This window comes from Chroicocephalus ridibundus, chromosome 18 (assembly GCF_963924245.1).
Source record: "Chroicocephalus ridibundus chromosome 18, bChrRid1.1, whole genome shotgun sequence".
Lineage (NCBI taxonomy): Eukaryota > Metazoa > Chordata > Aves > Charadriiformes > Laridae > Chroicocephalus > Chroicocephalus ridibundus.
The window spans coordinates 6,817,698-6,837,805 of NC_086301.1; the positions used below are offsets into that span (position 1 = coordinate 6,817,698).

A 20,108-nucleotide genomic window follows, 5' to 3' on the forward strand; every position below is an offset into this window, starting at 1 on the left:
CCAAAGGTTTCACGCTATCACTGCTTACTTATGTCTGCAGTTTCATCAGGCGGCTTCTGTGCCCCTTGGCAGGGAGCCTGCTGCCTTTGAGAACGGTTTCCTTAGGAACAGCTGTATCCCGTGTGTTGTATAATGCGGTAACTCTTCCACCGCTCAGGTTGGTTTTACAAAGGCAGATGTCTCAAGGCTGGCATCGGCGCAGTTGCTCACAAGTTGTACGGTGGTTTGCGGTGATGAAGAGTGTGGTTATTTGAATTGTGCTTTCCTCCTGGCCGCGCTGCAGACTGTGATTGATGTTGCCCATCTTTTGCAGGTGGGAGACATAGTGTCCGTTATTGATATGCCACCAAAGGAGCTGACCACGTGGTGGAGAGGCAAACATGGATTCCAGGTAGGCACAAGTATCAGACGGGCGAGCGCGACTTAAATCAAGGCAGGGAACTCAGCACCGTGTTCATAGAACTGCAGGATTGCTCATGGATGGACGCAGAGTGTCCCTCCTACGTTGGTGTAAGAGGACTTCCCCTTTCCCTCTGGACTTGGGCTCGAGCAGACACGTGGCCTTCATAGGAATGTATCTCCCTATCCAGCCGTGCGGGCCAGGGGTAGCTGTGATCAACAGCTGGCCTGATGTTAGCGGAAGCTTCTGTTGCACCCCCTCCGAGGCAGCTGACACTGATTCACATCGTCCCGTTCCTTCCACTGTCTAAAAATAGATCAGGCACAACATAGAGGGTCTGGAGAAAGCCCAGTGATAAGACAGCGCCACTGACTCGGACAAGGCACCCAATTAAGCTCTGCTATCCTGTCTGCGTTTATTGTGTAGTGATAATATTACTGGTCTCTGTACATCTTAGAGCAGAGAGATTGAGGCTGAATTTTCAAAAGATCCTAAATGTGCTTTGGAATTAGGTACCAAAACTTGTGCATCAAAATGGCACTTTCCTGCTAAAAGAGTTGTTATTCCCTAGCTTGGATTTTCTCATTAGGAAATTTAATTAAAGAAAAGTCTCTATTTACAAAACAAACCCCAAAAGCTACTGAAGGGTGGGGGTAACTGACTTTCTGCCTTCTCACACTGTGGTGTCTCACGTTTCAGCTCCTTTCAAGTAGGAGGGATTTTCATGGTGCAGTTGCTGTCTGCAAGTAGGTGGAATTAGGAGTTTGCTCTGGAAGGGGTCAGAGTTGACCCCAGACACTTACATATTTTGGCCCAGGAAGTCTTCTCAAAGTCCCTCAGCTTTTCCCTGAGAGACCTTTCTGTGGGCAACTGCATCTCCAAACGCTGGGAATCCCATCTGAATGGAGTGTTGGTTATACGATTGCATTTCTCACCCATTAGGCAGAGCACGTGAGATATGTCTTTCCTTGGCTTTATATCAGATGTGGGAATTCAGGCAGTATCTCGTTTGTAAAATCAGAGCAGCGTGGACATACGATACCTGCTCTGAAATTAAATTTGTTTCTAGAGTTACCACATTGATATTTCTGGAACAAATTTGACAGTTCTTCTAGTTTTGAACTGTGTTATGCCTTTGCAGGACTCTTGTTCTGATCCTAGAAGCCCTAAAGCCATATTTGCCGTACTGTCAAAAATTAATGAAATGCTTGAGTACTGCTGGGAATGATCAGGCTGTGCCGCATTTCACTTCCAAGTGAATCAATAAAACAAACCGACTTCGTGATCTGTGCGTGAGCGCGGTCCCTTTGCATGAAGCTGATTGATTACAAGTGTGTGGCATCCCCACGCAGGACGTGGATTCCGTTATTCGGGTCAAGCTCCGTGGCTGAAATGGTGACATGAAGAGCATCGCTGGTGATTAAAGACGCAAGAAGCAAGGGACCTCTTTTGCAGTTTGTCGCTGCCTTCCGTCTCTCAGATCCGAGCGATCTTCTTGTGCTTTCCCAGCACGGAGATACGTTGATGAGCAAACTGCTTGTAACGGGCTTTGTCTATCCCCGTGCAGTCAGTCTCCTGACACGACGGAGCGGAACAGCTGCAGGAGGAGAGCACTGTATTTTGGCCTAACAGAAAATTAGGGTTGGAGTAATCCTGTGTCTTAAACTATAAGCAAGAATCTTTCACAATTGGAATCAGATCACGGGTGCTGAACCGCGCTGTTGGAAATGCAGCAGCCAGAATCCGAGTTTCGGTAGCTCTCGGGATGCGCTTGCACAAACGCAGAACACAAAGTTAGTGCGTTTGAAGAAGTCGCTGCCTGTCAGCTGCGGTGGGGCAGGAGACCGTCTGTGCGCGTTCTGCTCCTGCTGCCGGCGGGGGAAAGCTCCTCAGCTCTGAGGTACTTCTCAGCAGCTGTATCTCAGGCGCCAGCAGTAATTTCATAAACCGTGCTAACTCGGTTATTGCTGCCGAAACATAGCCCTTACACGGCCACGCAGCTGATTTGCAGAGGGGTGCGTCTTTCCTGTGAATTGACAGTTTTTGTCGTTTCTTTGAAACGTACTTGTCGGAGCTTTTTCTTTCCATGAAACGCCATCAGCTACCAAGAGATGCAAATTCTAGGGCTGTAAAAGGAGGGAGAGAGGGGTTTTTTTAACCTGTGTTTCAAGTTTAAGGCCCATAAGCTGTGAGGGTACAGCAAAAGTACATTTCCTGATGCAGTGGGAGTTTTTTTGACTGTAGTGACTGCTGCAGTGAGAAGAGAATTCAGAGAAAGGAACTCTATCACCAGGCCTAGAGATGTGTTGCAGTTCAGTACGGGAGCGTACTTGATGAATTCTTAAAAAGAGTGTATAGGTGAAAAATGTTGTTATAGTAATAGGTGTAATATAGTAATATGTGCAGCCTTTAAAGCATTTGTTACAAGCAAACAATTCAGTTCCAATTTAGGAACAATAGCCATTGTAAAAGCGATAGCAATCTGTTGATCCAGACCTTTTAATTAATAAAATAAATCATGAGAGACTGTCTTGCCAGATAGTTGTGGTTCTGAGAGCAGATAAAAGGAGGAGGTCCAAAGACCAAATGTTGGGACAGTTTGTTCGTGTTATTTCTCAGGTTTTTGCTTTGTGTTAGGAGAGGAGCGAGGTTTTATCAAACGGAGCCCAGCTTACGTTGTAAATCATGTCTTGATAAGGGGAGAGCAAGGTTTCGCTGAATGTGGAAAAAAATGACTTCTTGACTTAAAAGAACTTACCTGGTTTTGTGGATTTAAACCAGCTGTGACTTGTGTATGTCTGGGCAGAAGTGCGTTCGTTTCTGCGTGTTCCTTCATCTCTTAGGATAAATCAAGGGTTTCTCTAGGTTATACAAATGAGGCAGGTCTAGAGACATCAACAGAAGGGCAAATCTGATAGAAGGGCAAATCTGATCTGTTGCAAGCGTGTTCCGTTTGAACTGCAGCTCTGATTCTGCATGGAAGTCCCTTGATCCTTTGCCTGAGCCATCCTTCAGGAATGAATCACGGTTTTCCTTACCCTTCACATTTCCCTGCTGCAGTGGCGGGTGCCTGTCTCCCTATTCCTCATCTAATGACTGCATCGCGAGGCACTTCATCCTCTGCAGAACAAAACAACCCACTAGGCTTCTTATCGTTTTCTCTGGTTAAACTGAAACGATTTTAAAGATATTTTTCCTCAAGCCCTTTGCTTTTTAAATGTCCTTAGTGAGTCACTGCTTTCATTGTGAGATTGTTACCTAAATTACAGCCACCTCCACATTAACAGCCTTCCAGCCCTCTTTGTTCTTTTTCTTCATGCCTTGTCTTCTCAATCAGTGACTCGGTTGCAGGCAGCTGAATCATTAGGGACAGGCGATGCACAGCTGCCTTTTGATGTTCAGAATAATGCTGTCTTTTGAGTGTAGTTTCATCAGTTGCGCTCTTGCACGGCTGCTGGAGGTGACACAAAGCAATGCACAAGAGCGCGCGTAACTGGGGGGGGGCTGGACTTTTTTGCCATCAGCTTGTGCTTACGTGGGCTTGAACTGGTTGTGAAACCCTTGCTTCAAACCATATTCTGTGCTGAACCCCAGCACGGCCTTTAAGGCTGAATAGATTTCTCAAAAAGGGCCATGTTCTATCTTGGATTGGTCTTTGGTCAACTTGGTCAACTAAAACTGGCTTTTAGTTAAAGCCTTTTATTTTTTTCTTGCGCATCATTTTCTAATAAATAACACGTATGTGATGTGAACAGAGGGTACCAATTAGTAAAAACGGCCTGGGAAGGCTGAGCATGTTTCTGTGGCTCGTGTCACTTTGGAGACACCAGTTCTTAAATGAGAAGCCAAAGTTTGATTTCTGGTTCACGTGCGTTGATTTGGGAGCTGGGCGCGAGAGCAGCCATCTGGCTGGGGAATGATATCACCTGCAAAACAGGCAATGTGCAAGAGCCCGGTGGAGACGTGTCACCAGTGACGTCGTTTCTCAGCCAGATGGCCACTTCCATTTGTAAAACGCTGCCAACTGCAGTAACAGATTGGGCAAAATTCTGTCCGAACTGATTTGCCACGAGTTTCCTGCTCCGCACGCATCCCCTCTGCCCTTTTTCCGGAGGCGCGGAGTAGGAGTTTGCGTGGGGCCAGGCACTGGGACGCGTGAGCTGGTGTCTCCCACCACCCCAGGAGTGGATGCGTCCCTCCATGGAGCAGCGGAGATTGCTCACACCTCACTCTAGGAGTGCGTGCGACCTTTGGTAGCAACATTCAACATTCGGCCACTCCGGAAGGTGGGAATGTTGGAAGAGCCTTTGACCAGCCTCACCTCGTTTTCCAGCTGGTGTACCAGTCAGGAACGGATAATTAACATCTACTGTCCCACACAGACATTCATTTTTTTTTGTGAATAAAAGAAATTAGGAGAGTTTTGTGGCCAAGATGTTCAGCTGTCTTTTGCTAGAGCTCAGGATAAGAGGACTAGCAGTTCTGAGCCTCCTATTTGGTCCTCCGATCAAATATGAGAAAAAACTTCTTTACGGCGAGGGTGCCAGAGGACTGGAACAGGCAGCCCAGGGAAGTAGTGGAGTCCCCTTCTCCGGAGACTTTCAAGACCCGCCTGGATGCAGTCCTGAGTCATGTGCTGTAGGCAGTCCTGCTTTAGCAGGGGAGTTGGACTAGATGATCTCTAGAGGCCCCTTCCGACTCTGAAAAATTCTGTGATTCCCTGTAACTGGTGTCCCTCCAGATGGGTGAGTACCTTCTTGGCGCTGGTGTGCCCGTGTGCTTCGGGGAAGCAGGTGAGGGCGCCCTGCTCCCTGCCCTAACTGTGTGGTTACTTGGCTAACAGCGTAGTCAAACTTCTGCTCGTGAAAGCCAAACAAGCAGTAAAAGTGTTAGGTTTTGCTAACCCATCATGATCTAAAACTGAAAGGGAAAATTTTTTGAAATTAAATTTCTCCCATACCCGTGGGCCTGTGTCAAAACCAGAAAACAATGAAAATGTCTCACTGTTTCATTTGCCATTTATGTTGCTACTACTTTCTCCTTCGTTTGAATTCCCTCTTCGTACACTGAAAACGATTACTGTTATTTTGACTTTTCCCCTTAAAGCCTCATGTATCTTCCAGTTTTAGCAGATGCTGGCACGGAAGTGGGAAAAAAAGATACAGTAGCTGTTGCAGAAATGTTTGTACACAATAGCCTGTGCTTTCCTCCTTTGGTTAAGGTGTATAGTGATTTTTTTAACCTTTAGATGACCTTGTATGTATCTAAATATATACTATCCTTGCTATTAATTTTCATACGTTGCCAAATCCTTTAATCCTGGCTCAAGCTCTAACAGTGCCTTGCTACATCCGTTGAGATTAACTCTTGGACTAAACTCATTTATTTATACAAAATCATGGAAACGTTGCCATGGGAGGAAAAGCAGCGTCTTTTAAGTGGGTGGGAATGAGGCATAAGTTATAGGTTATGACCCTGAAGATGATCCCTGGGGAATCTTACAAGGAAAGTCAGAATAAATAAGTCAGAAAATGCAAGACACCAGCACTGTTACCAGGAAGTTAACATCAGAGAGCTTGTCAACACTAGCACAAGTGAAAATTCTCTTTCCCTAAAAAGTGCATTATAATTTTCAGTTGTCAACATGGCAAAAAGGATACCTTGAGGACAGCTGTAGTGTTTTATTTGGGAAAGGCTCCGAGATATCTAGGAGTGGTGACATAACCATCTTGAGCCTTCTTTCACTTCTAAACTCATGTTTAGCGTTGAATATATCATCCAGAAACAGGAGGCGCATTATGTTAACAATCAAAGGCAAACGTGCTTTTGATTACAGTATGGGCTTTGGGGTAGGATTTAGATCCACCCTTTTTCATTATGATTAATGGCAGATTAGTGTCCGAGTACTTCAGGTTCCTTTACGCATCTCAGGCGTAGACGTTGTGGGCAATTAAAAGAGGTTCTCAAAGCACTGAGAATGAAAGAGACCCCGTCACTTCAGCTGTGGAGCCTCCCAAACGTATCGGTTGTGGCTTGGGGCCGAGCCTTTCCCTGGACGTGGGTGTTTTTCCTAACTTAAAAATTGTCTTCTGCATCTCTTGCACAGGAAATGCCCAAGAGAGGCTCTTAGCTATAGGAAAGCAGTTAAAAAACACATAATAGATGTTGTTTAAATACCCGTGGTTTTTGCTTATGTACCAATCAGCCTGTTTCTCAGCATCTCCCGGCAAAGCACCATTGCTGAGCTGTGAGCTGCCTGATGAAGGGCCCTTCTATGTGATGCTGGGATTCGTGCTGCTTTTCTCCTGCTAATTGGCATATTTCTATCTAGAAACAGCAGAAAAATCGCCAGTACATTATACAACTCCAGGATATCATCTCCTTGCAAAATTGCCGCTGAGCGAGCGGTTGGGTGAAAGCATGCATTATCTTGGTTTTTGGAGGGGTTCTTCAGCATTGTGAGTCGCTTGAGCACAGGCCGGTCTCAGTTACGGGCAGCCATCGGTCAGAGACACAAGGTCTGCTCATCCACCGTGCTGCTGTTCCCGTGCTGCCGGAGTCTTGACAAGAAGCATATTCTGAGTCTTTAACATTAAGGATGATGGATCAGTTTGTCCTCTTGGACAAAACGTCCAAGATTTTGGGGATTGTGGGATTTTGAGGGTGCAGGAAGGAGTTGTCTGGGATTACTATGAACTGTTACTTCCCTTAGGGAATTTGGAATAGTTTCAAAGTCTGGAGTGTTTACCTGGTCGCACTGTGCGTGACGCTGCTGCTAAATGGCTTGGAGGTTTATGGGTGAAAATCAGCTTGGAGTGGGAGAGAGTTTTTCTATTTTTCTTTTCCTTGGAGACAAAAGGGAATTGTGTAAGAGAATAAACAGAGAAGGGATGGTTTGCCAGCCGGGCAGCGCTGCCTGCCTTGTGGCTCCAATGAATTTCATCGATGTGCTGACATGACCGGCAGCGGTCCTGGCCCGCTTCTTCTGGTGAGATGAGCTTGGGGCCCGTCCCCTGGCTCTTCGCCATGCATTGTGGCAGCACTTGACCAAACCGCGGCTGCCTGAAGCGACTTGATGCTTTCAGCTGTCCAAACCGCATGCCTGACACGGGACAGGAAATCCTGCTTCTGGAAATGCTCCGAAGGGTGGTGGTGCTTCAATTACATCTCACAATACAGAAGCTGTGTTGGGTGAGGAGGGAGAAGAAGGTCTGGAAATATGGAATAAGGGTAAAAGTTGCCCAAGGTTCTGGTCTGGCATGGCTTTCACCTGAGATGAGAGTGAGAAGGAGGATGCTGTAAAGTGGAGAGAAGGTTGGGATGCTGGGGAGTGTACTGTTCCCATCTGGTCACATCTTGGCCTGAATCCTTAAATAGTGAAGGGGAAATTCACTTCTCCCCAGATACAGAGACCTTTGGGTGGCATGTGAACTTCTGCAGGCCCATCTTATTTCAACAAGACTTTAAGATCCTCCCCATCCTCCAGTCTTTAACCCTCTCCAGCATTTCTGAGTTAAAGGGGATCATAGAATTATGGAGTGATTTGGGTTGGAAAAGACCTTGAAGACCATCTTATTCCACCCCCTGCCCTGGGCAGGGACACCTCCCACCAGCCCAGGTTGCTCCAAGCCCTGTCCAACCTGGCCTTGAACCCCTCCAGGGATGGGGCAGCCACAGCTTCTCTGGGCACCCTGGGCCAGGGGCTCACCGCTCTCACAGGAAAGCATTTCCTTTCAGGATGAAGGTGCGGAGATGCCGTGTTAAAGGTCAGTGCAGGAATGCTGCCAATTAGCACTGGAAGGTAATCAGTCGCAGGTCCTTGCTGTGACTTGGGCACTTGGAGGTGTCTCCGTGGTCAGTGATGCTGGCAGCAGAGGAGCAGCTGCATTCAGGGGCTGTCCGAATTTTCGGCACAGCGCTGCTGTGGTGGGGCCCTGCTTCTGAAGCATCTTCAAGTATTTGCTAAGGGGAGTCTTACCTCTGGGCTTTGTTCCTGGAATATTCTTTCTGTTTCAGTGTGATTAGCGGATGCACGGATCAATCCCAACGGTTAAAGAGCTCGTGCGGTCCGTTTGGCAGCTGTTCTGTCACATCACTTCTCAGTCATGGATACCTGACACTGTTCTCCCTGTCCTTTGCTGTCAGGGAAACTGAGGCACGATGGTGGCACTGGCTTGTCCGTGTTCAGAGCAGACACGACAGTACACACCAGGCGTTCCGGCTCTTGCTAGAGATTTTTTGCTACATCACGCTCTTTCTTCTAAAAATACTTACGTTTATTTCTAGGCAAATTACTGGGTTCTTACTTATGAATGTAGAAGTCATTTTCCTCTATGTATATTTTATTAAACATGTTCTCAGGTCTAAGATTGACTTTAATTCAATTTAACTAAAACCACATAGAGCTTTTTTAACAAGCTCTTTAAACACGCCTAATTTGAATGCTTCAGGAGTATCGCTTATTGCTCATGCTCGACAGACCAAGCGCACGCAGTAAGGCCGGGACACGGCGGAGAGCTTTGTGCGTTCAAAGTGTCTTCTCCTGACTTACAGGAGAATATGCCTTTTTCTGTAATGGGACTACACAGGCCTGCAAATATACTGACCCATATTTCATTTCAGTTTTCTAAAGGAATCAAATATTAAAGGGCTTGTGAATACAGTATTCTGACAGCGAACGAAGGTCAGGGGTTGGTGAGATTTGAGTACAGATAATCGAGATGCTCGGAGCTCTCTTCGTTGAATTTCACGTTCCATACGTGCAGCCAGGTGCAGAAACCCAGCTGAAGTCCTTCTGTCTCTCTCGAGTTCCACTCGAGGTTTAGGGGTGTGCTGCACACTTGGCCTCTCTCACCCTCTCTCTTCCAAGTTGGGTATCTCTGCCCTGTGGACCAAGCTTAGAAAACAGACCTATAACCGTATTTTACAGAACTTATTATTCGGTTTGTAGAAGTTTTGGCTGCAGCATTTTATAAAATTGACTCTTACGCTGGTCATTTTATGTTGGATAATGTTATGGAGCATCAGGCGAGCAGAGTCCGAGGAAGATGTTTAATAGCTGTTGGTTTAACAATTCAGATCTTAAACCCACTGCATTCAATATTGTGTCTCTTTCTGTTTTTACTACAGGTTGGATTTTTTCCTAGTGAGTGCGTTGAACTAATTAACGACAAAGTTCCTCAGTCCGTGACCAATTCTGTGCCAAAACCAGGTAAGTGTATTAAGTTTTATGATGCCGTAGAAATAAAATGGAGTTACCTGTTTGCTGTTCCGTGTTTAATATCTCCTTTATACGTACCATGGTGTACTCTGTGTATTGATCATCCTTTATACATACCACGTTATCCGTTTATGTGTTGATCACCCGCACGTTACCTCTCTCTGAATAGTCGCCACTGTTGAATGTCTTTCATCTGCGGTGTTCTGTAAGCTCATATCTACGTCCATCTCCTGCACGATTTGAAAGGTTTTAAGCTTGTAAGAATTTAAGATTCCTTCCGCAATCTGTCACGAGTGATTCCATGATTCCATGCAACATCCCCGTTCTTGGTGTCCCAAGATTGTTGCATGTTAGGTTTTTTTCGTACAGAACATACAGGTGACCCAAAAATGTTTATGCTGACTTAGGTGGAACAGATTAATTAGGTACTGGAAGCTTCTTTCTGTTTGGGGATTGATGGAGAAAGTCAGATACAAAGAACTTGGAATCCTCATTGCTTCTGCTCTGGGTGCATGGCTCCATCTACTCCCTGCTGTCTTCTGGACAGTTCTGTAGTGTATGAAAGACAGGGAAATTAATCCCAAGCTTTGCCGATGAAAGGAAAAATAAATAGAAAACGAGAGCTTGGATATGACGCTACTGTCGTCCCAGTATACACTGGAAGTGAAGTTAGATGAGCTGGCATAACTGAGATCTCTGCAGAATTTACTGGTGGTGAAGCTTTTGTTTAATTCTTCCCATTTAAAAAAAAATAAATTATGTATTCATATTTAGAAAGATATATCTGTATGTCTCATACTGAGAGAAAGCAGTTTGAAGTTGCTGATCTTTCTTAAAGCAAGTTGAGTTGGAAAGCTGGTTAACTGGCGTTCTTTTCATCTGTTTTCTTCATTTTAATGGTGTTCCTTATCTTATAAGATTGCTGACTTGATACTTTAAAACAAATAGATGTGATTCGAAAGTTTGACTTCTACGAAGGGAAGTGCATTTTATCAGATCTTGGGTTACAGCTTGGAGCTTTTGCTTCAGCGGTAAGAAGAGGTGAGCATCCCAAGCCATCAGCGCGCTGCGTTCGTCTGCCCGCTTCAGAGAGCGGCCGGTTTAGGGAAATAGTTTTCACAGCCACTGGCATCTCCAGCCTTTGTTATTCCTGGGAACACACAAACATATTTGCTAGAATCAGTGTCACAGAGATCACTCGCAATTCAAAGCGCTGCAGCAGGTGGTCGTTCCATCAGTCCAGTATCTGCCCAGTGTTTGAAGCTGGTCTCTGAACGCTGGGATCAGTCACTTCTCCCTGCCCCGGCAGCCACAGCGTGTCGACAAGGGCAACTTTAAATCTGAATAAAGTCCAGGCTGATAGATACAATCATAAGCAAGTGCTTATTATTAAATATGGCTCAGGCAATTAAACGTCCTGGGCTGCTAGTGAATAGTTTCTTGCTCTGCTTTAATGAGAGATAACGAAGCAGCTTAGATTAATAGATTCTATTTGGCTTTAACAACACACTAGGGGGTGGATTTCCTCTTTCAGTCCTGGGAAATGTTTGTTATACAGTTGATACCAAAAGCCCAAGCCCTGTTAAAAGTAATAAGTTGAAAGATATTGCCAAGTCATGAGGCTGTCCCTGTTGACCTTCCCTGATAGTTGTTCTTTGCGTACAATTAAAGGCAAAAGGCTGCTCTAGAAGACGACTAACGAGCTTTCAGATGTAAGGGCTGCTCGAGCGGGCGTCGCAGCTGTCTCTTGTCATCCTGCCCTGCCCTTCCTTCGCGCGCAGAATTGATGAGAGCGTTTCTTTGGAGCATTATGCTTTCTATTTTTTCCACCTTGGGAAGTAACGGCAGCGGTGGTGTGGAGGCTGAAGCCTGGAAGACTTTTGCTGGGTTGTTAGAGGAGGAGCCAGGGAGGAGGTTCCCATAGTTGAGGCGTGTTGAGGGTGATGCTGGGGAACTCGAGGAATCTCTCTGCCTGGAGGAGAAAATGCCGGGGCGAGAGGATGAAGGGGAGGAGGAAGCGTTGGCGGTCCCTGGGCTGGGTTACCCCGGCTGTACAGGGCAGCGCAGCTCCAGAGGGTGGCACGGGGCAGCGGGGGCTCGCGGAGCACCCAGTGCCTCGGGCAGCACTGCTGGGAAATGGGAAACTGGAGCTTTCCGAGAGGTTCCTCCAGGGCCTGCCTGGGAATTGCAGGAGAGCTTGCATTTTCCTCACCCGTATTCCATGGGTTTAGTGTCTTCTAACCTGTGGCTTAAACATACAGGGTATTTCTCATCCACATAAATATCCACATCAACTGATTTTCTCCCCTTATCTGTATTTAAAACATCAGATTGGCTTTTCCCAATGAAATACAGACTTTTCTAAAAGGAACCACTTGGAGCTTTTCTCCTTACTCGGCATTAGCAGGGCATTTCATTTAGAATTAATATGAAGTTTTAGATTTGGGCTTGATAAGACATACTTATCAGCGTGCAAACTTTATTTTCTTTAATCAAAATATGATGTGTAGAGCATCGAGGACATTTTGTATCTGCAGCATAGAGCTCTTTGCCACGAAGGAATTTACAAACATAAAACTCCTTGTGTTGTTTAATTGTCCCTAGATTTGGCGGGGTTGAGCAATCTAATGAAAAGCAGATGGGAAGCAAAGAACTTCCTGCCCTGCCTTTTTATTATTATTTATAATTAGAAGGTTTGATTTGCAGAAGCGATGGGGACAGCATGCTAATAGAACCATAAAATACGGCAGTGGTCTGTAATGCAGTACAAATAATGACTGAGGTTGACATGAAAATGAAACACGGGGAATGGGAGAGGAGGGTCAGGTTTAAGTGCAAACTCTGCTTTTAGAAATGATATTTTCTTTGACTGGGGAGGTGCACGTTTACAGCAGGGATAACGCAGCTGCTGCCTGGGGTAAAGGAGAGAAAAGGGACCATACAGGAAAACTGTCTGTTTTATTCAATTTGGAAAATTCAAAGCAATAAGAAAGAATATTGGTTTTGCCTTGAGTCACCTCTGAAATACGCTTGACACTGAAGTGTGGCTTGTCAAAGCTGTCGTCTCCCAAAGTGCTGCGAGGGCAGGGATGCTCGCGGAGACGTGTATGGATCCGTGCGTGTATGCGCACGCAGGCTGTCCCCTGAAAATTAAAGTCCCTTTCATTACTGCTTAACAAAATTGGTCAGCCTTTTCCTTTTTCAAACACAGTACGCAGGAGAAATTCATATAAGGAAAGAAGGGGTGCGCAGGGGGTCCTGCAGTTACCTGCAGCTGGTATTTTCCCGTCAGTATTGTACTAAGCCCATGCCCCATTTTTTTCATGTTCGGTGCTGTAAGAAAATGCTTTTTTTTTCAGGTGGGAAGCAAACTGATAATCCTGTTTATGTAGGAAGGTAGCGTGGGCTCACCAAAGCCCAGATTGCTTGAGCACTTGCCTTTTTTCCTAAATTCTTTCTGGATTCTTACTCGGTTACAATACTGCAGTGATAACTTCTTAGCCTAAATTATTATATTGAATTGGAATTTCGGTACTGCAGTAGACGGAATCGGCTTGTGTTTGTAAGGATTTTTAAAAAGACAGAGGATAAAGGTTGCATTTGAATTTCAGATATTCGGTGAGAAGTGAATCTTTTAAATATTCATTGTGCTGCTTAGCAGAAAAAAAAGTGAATAGCTGTTTTGTTTTTTCCTTCTAAGTGAGCTTTTGGGAATCGCCTGGAGATTGTGGCCGTGTTCACTCTTCCCATTCCCTTCTGTCCGTCTCCGGTTGGTCTTTTCTGGGAAGAGCATGTGTGTGTGTTCATCCATATTGTCCCCACTCGTCACTTCGGCAATGTTAACAGCAGCACGTCTCAGTTATCTGTTTCAGTCCGTCCTTTCTCCTAATTGTGGATATTTGTGGTTTAACAATATTTAAAATCGCATCTCACGCTTCACCTCATACACGCAATTTGTTTGCTGTCTTTTGCTAACGAGTAGCATCTTGGGACGGTTAGAGCTTAAGTGAAGACTTGGGGGATGAGAAGGTAATGTTTCCCTTTCTTTTTTTCAAAACAATAACCGTTTTTAAAATGTCAGGGGTTGTTCTCACCAGTTCCTCAGTCTTGTTTAGGATAAAAGCAGGAATAACCCCAGCAGCTCTGCCCAACTTTGTGGAGGATTTTTCAAATTACTGTCCCGTCTGTTCATTTGTTTAAATTTAACAGGTAAATGTACTCTTACGATACGCAACTTAGGACACATTAAAGGGTACTTTTTAGTATTACAAGCTGTTGTAAATTAATAATATTTTTTTAAAACCTAAATAGATTAATCTGGGTCAGCGTGCCAAATACAGATAATCCACTAAACTACAGGAGGATGGAAATTGAGGTCTGGATCAGGCAACAGACTCTGTTCTGACCTCCTGAAGGCTCTGGTACGGCGCTGAATGAATTAATTTTAACTGCAAAAATGCAAACTGAATTATATTCATTGTCTTAGAGCTGTTGCAATCATAACAGACTCTTAAGAGGTCACGCCTGGTTTGAAACAGGCTAGTTGCTAACCCCTGGACAACAAAGACTGGGTTTTTTGGTTTGTTTTTTTTTGTTGTTTTTTTGTTTTTTTTTAACTAAAAAAAACCAGGAAGAACAAGGTGCAAATAAAAGTTACATTCTGCAGGTGCCTGGGTTGAACAGCCATTTGACACTGACGAGTGCATATAAAGAAAACACAGAAAGATAAAATGTATGCAGTTAGTACCAGTCTCATTAATCTTATGTAAACAAACCAATTGTTTGGGGTTCAGCATTCGACTGCCTCGTTAAAGCCAAATTAAATGAAAATTTTCTTGAGCCAAGCCAGGCATCCATTCCCAGCGTGGAAGCAGGCAGGGCATGAACACACCAAGGTGCTCGGGGCCGCCCAGGAGACAGAAAAAGCGCTCTCGGTATTGACAGCCCTCAGGACCAATCCTTCCAGAAATCCTGTTCTCGTGGCTCCCGTGGAGCTCAGGCAGAGCCCTGAGTGAGCGGAGATTTCGGGATGAAAGATCAACGCCTAAAAAAAAGTGTAAAAACGACTTCTTCGGGAGACTCGCACGTGTCTTTAGACTGTGCTGCAGAGATTTCTCCAAGGCCCCGAAAGCCGCCGTGATTGAGCCTTGCTGGGCTGGGTGTTCACAGGGAGACTTCAGCAGGACAATGCCAACTTGCTTAACCCCCGGATTTGAGCTGGGCCGATCTCTTCTTTCCTGGACTTTGTGTTTTCTCTCTTTCATCCAAAAAAAAACCCCGACACAAAAAGCTAACACTTGGCAGCAAGAGCCAAGTCTCTGCCTTCTCTGCAATTAATGATTTTTGGGAAGAACACCTCTTGTCAACAGGAAAACACAGACAATTGAGACAAAATTGAGACAAATCTCTTGAGACAGTTTTGGTTTTCTTTTTGCAGAGAATGAGAAATAAGGCAGATGTCTGCTTTAGCACCATTAGAAATGGAGGAAAGCTAAATGTGTAAGGAACCGAATTAGGCAAAAATGTAAACTTACAGATCTGGCAGTTGTTTTCTTTTTTGTAAGTGGTTGGCATTGTCCATCTCCATAAAGAAACGGTACATCTTCCAGCCCTGTTTCTGACTCAACAAAGTACTTAAACATGGGCTTAACCATAAACACATGCTCAGCAGCCACGGGAAGTAACGCAAACAAATCCCGGGCTCCGCTCGCTTGCTCAGCAGGGATGGGCCTCCTGCTAAAAGTTCAACCATGCAAAATATTGGGTTGGTTTTGGTTTTATTGGTTGGGTTTTTTGGGGTTTTTTTTTTGAGCTGGGACACACTGGCTGGGGAATTCTTGGATCCTAATGAATTGCCAAAGTGTTTAGGGAATAAAGCGCCAAACAGCTTGAAGGACTGGGTCGGTGGTCGTATTTGGCGCTGTGTATAGCCTCGCTGAGCTTTATGTGAAATTAACCCATTTGCAATGGGTGCATGTTTTAACCAGCTTCTTTTTGTTTGTTTCTTTCTTTCTTTCTTTTTTTTAATTATACCTTCCCAGTCTCCCCTGCCCACGGAGCCCGTCCAGCGTCTTGGAGCTACTTCCCCCCTTGTACGTTTTCATTTATTCCTTTTTTCTTCTTTCACTCTTTCTCTCCCTCTCTCTGTGTTTCTCTCTTTTTTTTTTCCATCTTCTGGACATGCAGGTCAGCAGCACTGATGCTTTGAAGGATATTCAGGGAAACCAAACCAAACCTTTAGTCTTATCGTGCCTTTTTAAAAGCTCTTTGGACATAAAACAATACAGCAGGGAAACAAAGAAACTGATCTTCTGTTGGAGATGGTAGAATCATTTTGAATCAATAAAGCCCTAACTGAAAGGAATTAAGTGCCAGGCAACCAAAGACAAATGTCAGTTTGAAAGAAAGAGAAGTTAAAAATGGGTGATGGAGAGGAATTAAACATGGCTCTTTGAGTTTGTTAGAACTTGAAAATCTTCAGCAGCAGAGATTCTTTTTTTTTTAAGATCAGGAAATGATGTTTGTGCTCAGCATCTCCCACTGCCCAAAGGGAAGCTGTGCAGTTACGTGGGAACGGCTTCTGTATCCAAGAGCCCTGCTTTGTGTTGCCACGGGCTTTTTTAGATCCTGCTAGTGCTAATCTAAACCTCAGAGCGATAACCTGGCATTGGTAAAATCAGAGGCTGTGTCCATAGATCGAACATTTTTTACAGTAAAGGTCTCATTCACATGTATTGACCCCGGAATGTTGTTTGGAGTTCCTAAATCAGTCTTAAAACTAGATATACATATACTGTAGGTAGGTATATATAACAAAATATATAATATGTATATTTATGCATGTATATATATGCTTTCCTCGTGCACATAGACACTTGCAGCCTGTTGGCATGGAGACTGCACACCAGTACCCTCGTACCGTGGGGAGATGGCATGTGGGTCCTGTTCCCCGTAATTCCTCCGGAAGAATGTTATTTGACAGCAAACTTCTTGTTTCTGGTGTGAAGACTCCACTTTCTGAGCACCTTCCTGAGCGGGTGCCAGCATTGTCAGATGTTCTCCAGACAGAAAGGCAGAAGCCCCAGAGAGGAAGGGCAGAACGGGGTTTGTATTTCAGATATGAACACGGCGAGTGCGTGTGGTGAGGCTTCCACTGCACACAGCCAAACCAACAACAGGAGCCAGGGACTATTTAAACTGGGGTAGAGTTTGTAAGAATGAGGGCAAAATTTATTGCTGTAACTGGCTGTACCCACTGCTAAATGACTAAACTGCCAAGAAGTTTGGGAGGAATCAAGATAGTGAATGCTTGTAAGATCCAAGGAGTTCCCTTTGGACTTACAGGTACGGAGAAAAGATTTTTCCTCCTTTATAGTCAAATTCCTTGAATCCCTGAGCCCTTTGAAGAGCCATTCCTGCCAAGGATTGGTAGCAGTTAACTTCAGGTAATAAAGGCGGGGTTGGGCTTTTTGCCCTTTTCAAGAGGAATACACAGAAGGCCAGATTTCTGGTTGCCTAACCCCACCTGGAAGGTCAGCCTGCAGAGCCGCCCTCCTTGGTAAGCTGCTTGTGAGAAGGAAGAGTTCCACACCAGAGCAGCTATAATATTTCTACTCAAAGGTATAAAGCTTATGAGTGGTTCTGCTTGTTTTTCATGTGAAATTAATGTCTTTTGACAGCCGTGTCCCTTTGCGAGTCATGTAGTTGGAACAGAAAGTAGGGACTTGGCTATGGCCGTGCGCAGAGCGCCGTGAGAGAGATGGCATGCCGCAGCCTCACGTGCCCAAGCGCTGCTCTGGGGGCAGTTTAGAATGGGGCTTCTTGTTTAGAATATTGCTGTGTCCCACACGTGGTGGCTGCTAGTAGTAATTCAGGAAGATATTTTATGTATTTTTTAAGTAGGGAAGCCTTGAGGTCCTGTTCAGACTTCGCTGGTGTTAGGGGGAAGTTGCTTCCTGGGCTCGTGAAGCAGTTTTTAGGCACTGAAGTTCTTTTTTGGCCCTCGGCTTCCCCAGGTAAAACCAGCTGAGGTGTGACCAGGGAGGCAAGGGCTGAGGTATGTTACTGAGACTGGGACAGAGTGCCCCTGCAAATGAGCTCTAAAGCTTTAGTCTCCCAACCGTACCAAAGAGCATTATTGCGCAAGATGCAGCTCTGTTTAAAATCACTGATTCTTCCACTAGCGTTTGCCAATCTAAATTGAGACCTACTTTATATAATTTTTTTAAAGTTGTTTTTACAGTGACAACTCTGGTTGCAGTGATATGTGCACGTAATACGCGTGTTTGCAGTGGAGTTGAGAACTAGACTGCGCACGCTGTGGTCACACCTGAGCCAGCTCTAAGCCCAGTTGCTCAGGTACCAGTAGCATCCACCTTCATCCTTGGCAGCGCAAGTTTCCTTGGATTTGGGTGTTTACTGTGCTTATTTCATCTCACCTCATCTTTTTTTGCTATTCAGCCTGTGGGGTGGGCATGTCACTTCACTTAGACTGCTTCTTTTTGCACGCAGACGTTGCTAGTTAAGGACGCTTCAGGTCTAGAACATGCCAGAGAAGCAACACCTTAGAACACATAACACTGAAATCTGGATTTCTCTAGCGCTGTTTGTTTCTCTAATTCCTGTCTCTACAAATTGAATTGTTAGTCTCCTGCCGTTTTTTCCGGGAGATGCTTTGATTTAACTTTGTCCTTTCTCTTGCCTTCTGTCTGTCCCTCTGCCCTCTTCCCGCCTGGCCGTAATGATGTGCAGATTTGGAGATGGATAGTGTAAAGCCAGGTCCTGCACATCTTACAGAGGCTCTCAACCAGTCCCAGCCGAGCTCAGGTAGAGCCCGTTACGTACAACCAGTCTCTCCGGGTCCTAACCAAGTCTAACGCTGTACGTGATAGCAATAACCTCTTACTAACACCCTAGCTTTGGGTACAGAAGCTAGATGTAGCTGAAATAGTTCTTTATTTTTTCTTTTTTTTTTCTTTTTTTTTTTTTTGGTTTTAATATCTGCCTGATTCTAAGAATCTGCCTTTTTGCAGGCGAATTTTGTGCAAGTGAGAGTCCAAATCTTCAGAGTACAGCTTAGCCAGAGCGGGGCTGGCAGAGGGAACGCTCCGCAGTGTCGGTGCCTACGTGGCTATTAGTCTTGTATCAGAAATTAGATGCTTCCCCCCCCCCTCCCCAACTGCTGAATTTCTAAATATAAAGTCGTCTTCTTTTCCCAGGCTTGCAATTTGTGCCTCAGAAAGATCTACCCAAAGAGTGTGCCAAACCCTCTTTGACCATGTTCTGGAGGAAGGAGGTTGCTTGAATAAGAGAGAACAGAAATGTGGTTAAATACTAGATTTTATGGCGACGTGAATGACCCTAATGTGTACCCAGTTGCACGGTGATAGCAGAAAACAACGGTGTTGTGTTGTCATTGTCATGACAACGTCACTATAGCTTTTCAAAATGAACATTAAGTAAAATTAAAGTGTTCCAGTGGAGCTGAGATACGTCTCTGGTACATTTTATGTACTTAAACAATTTGATCGTCAGTTATTGAGAGGTATTTGATAACAGACGTTTCAATTTTTTTGTTGTTTTGTTAATCATATCTGGACTTTTGTTTTCCTGGATGTCCTGAGGGCTTTGAAAGAAAATCTAAGTGGAATTTGAGGAGAGACTGAGTAGCAAGCTGTAAGTTTTGTTTCCCAACAGCCTGGATCGGGGCTTTACGGTAAAGGCAGGCGACGCCTCGTATTTCTTGCAAATTGTCCAGACAACGTGCTGTTCTCTGGTGTCCCTCTGTGTCATCCAGGCCCGTTGTATTGAGGCTGAAATGACTTTGCAGGGTAACTGTACCTGCCATGGAGATCCTCCCAGTCGGTTCTTTGGGTAAAATGAATCGGTTAATGGCTATTTGATATTGAAGTGATGCTAATAAATACGGCCAGCCAGAGCTCGCTCGGGTCCTGCTGTCCGCAGCGCTGGGGTTGTGTTTCAGTTTCTTAAGGAGGCTAATGTTTGGGCAATTCGGGGACTGTAAGCGCCTGGTAAGTGGCAAGCATCTTTTCTAATTGCGTTTCAGCTGATTGCAAATCTTCTTGTGGTTGCCTATGTGCAAAGCTCTGCCTCTGCTGAAACCCTTGTCTCTATTTCCATTGTTACCGTCTAAAATCACCAAAGGCAGATTTATTTTTTAACTAGGCTTTAAGGCTTTATTTTACTCCCGTAATAAGTGTTGTATGCTTCCTTTAAAAAAATAAGAAACTTTTTTAGCAGTGTTATTTTGCTGGTAGTTTGCATCTTGGATACATTAAGAATGCCAAACTTATTAATGCTGCATTGCTTGCTTTCAGCGCCGTGAATTCTGATAAAGTGCTTATTTAATCTGAACTGCTGCGGTAATTACCTGGTTTTAGGAGAAAGGGATTTATTGCCGTGACTGCCCAGGACTGCGCACAGCTATAACACAGGCTATTGCAGTGGTTAGGCTTCTTCAATCTTTAA

At 44.9% G+C, this 20,108-nt stretch overlaps 1 protein-coding gene across 6 annotated transcripts in view; it reads left to right on the plus strand.

Annotated features, from left to right (window-relative positions):
• Positions 1-20,108, plus strand: part of ARHGAP32 (Rho GTPase activating protein 32) — a 254,756-nt gene that overhangs the window by 177,266 nt on the left and 57,382 nt on the right. For 4 of the 6 annotated variants that reach the window (XM_063355088.1, XM_063355086.1, XM_063355087.1 and 1 more), the window contains 4 exons: positions 314-391; positions 9,530-9,611; positions 15,662-15,712; positions 18,372-18,446. In XM_063355088.1, coding sequence (XP_063211158.1) covers positions 314-391; positions 9,530-9,611; positions 15,662-15,712; positions 18,372-18,446 — 286 coding nt within the window. The remainder of the gene's footprint in view (positions 1-313; positions 392-9,529; positions 9,612-15,661; positions 15,713-18,371; positions 18,447-20,108) is intronic. The other 2 variants (XM_063355089.1, XM_063355090.1) reach the window with 1 other exon arrangement.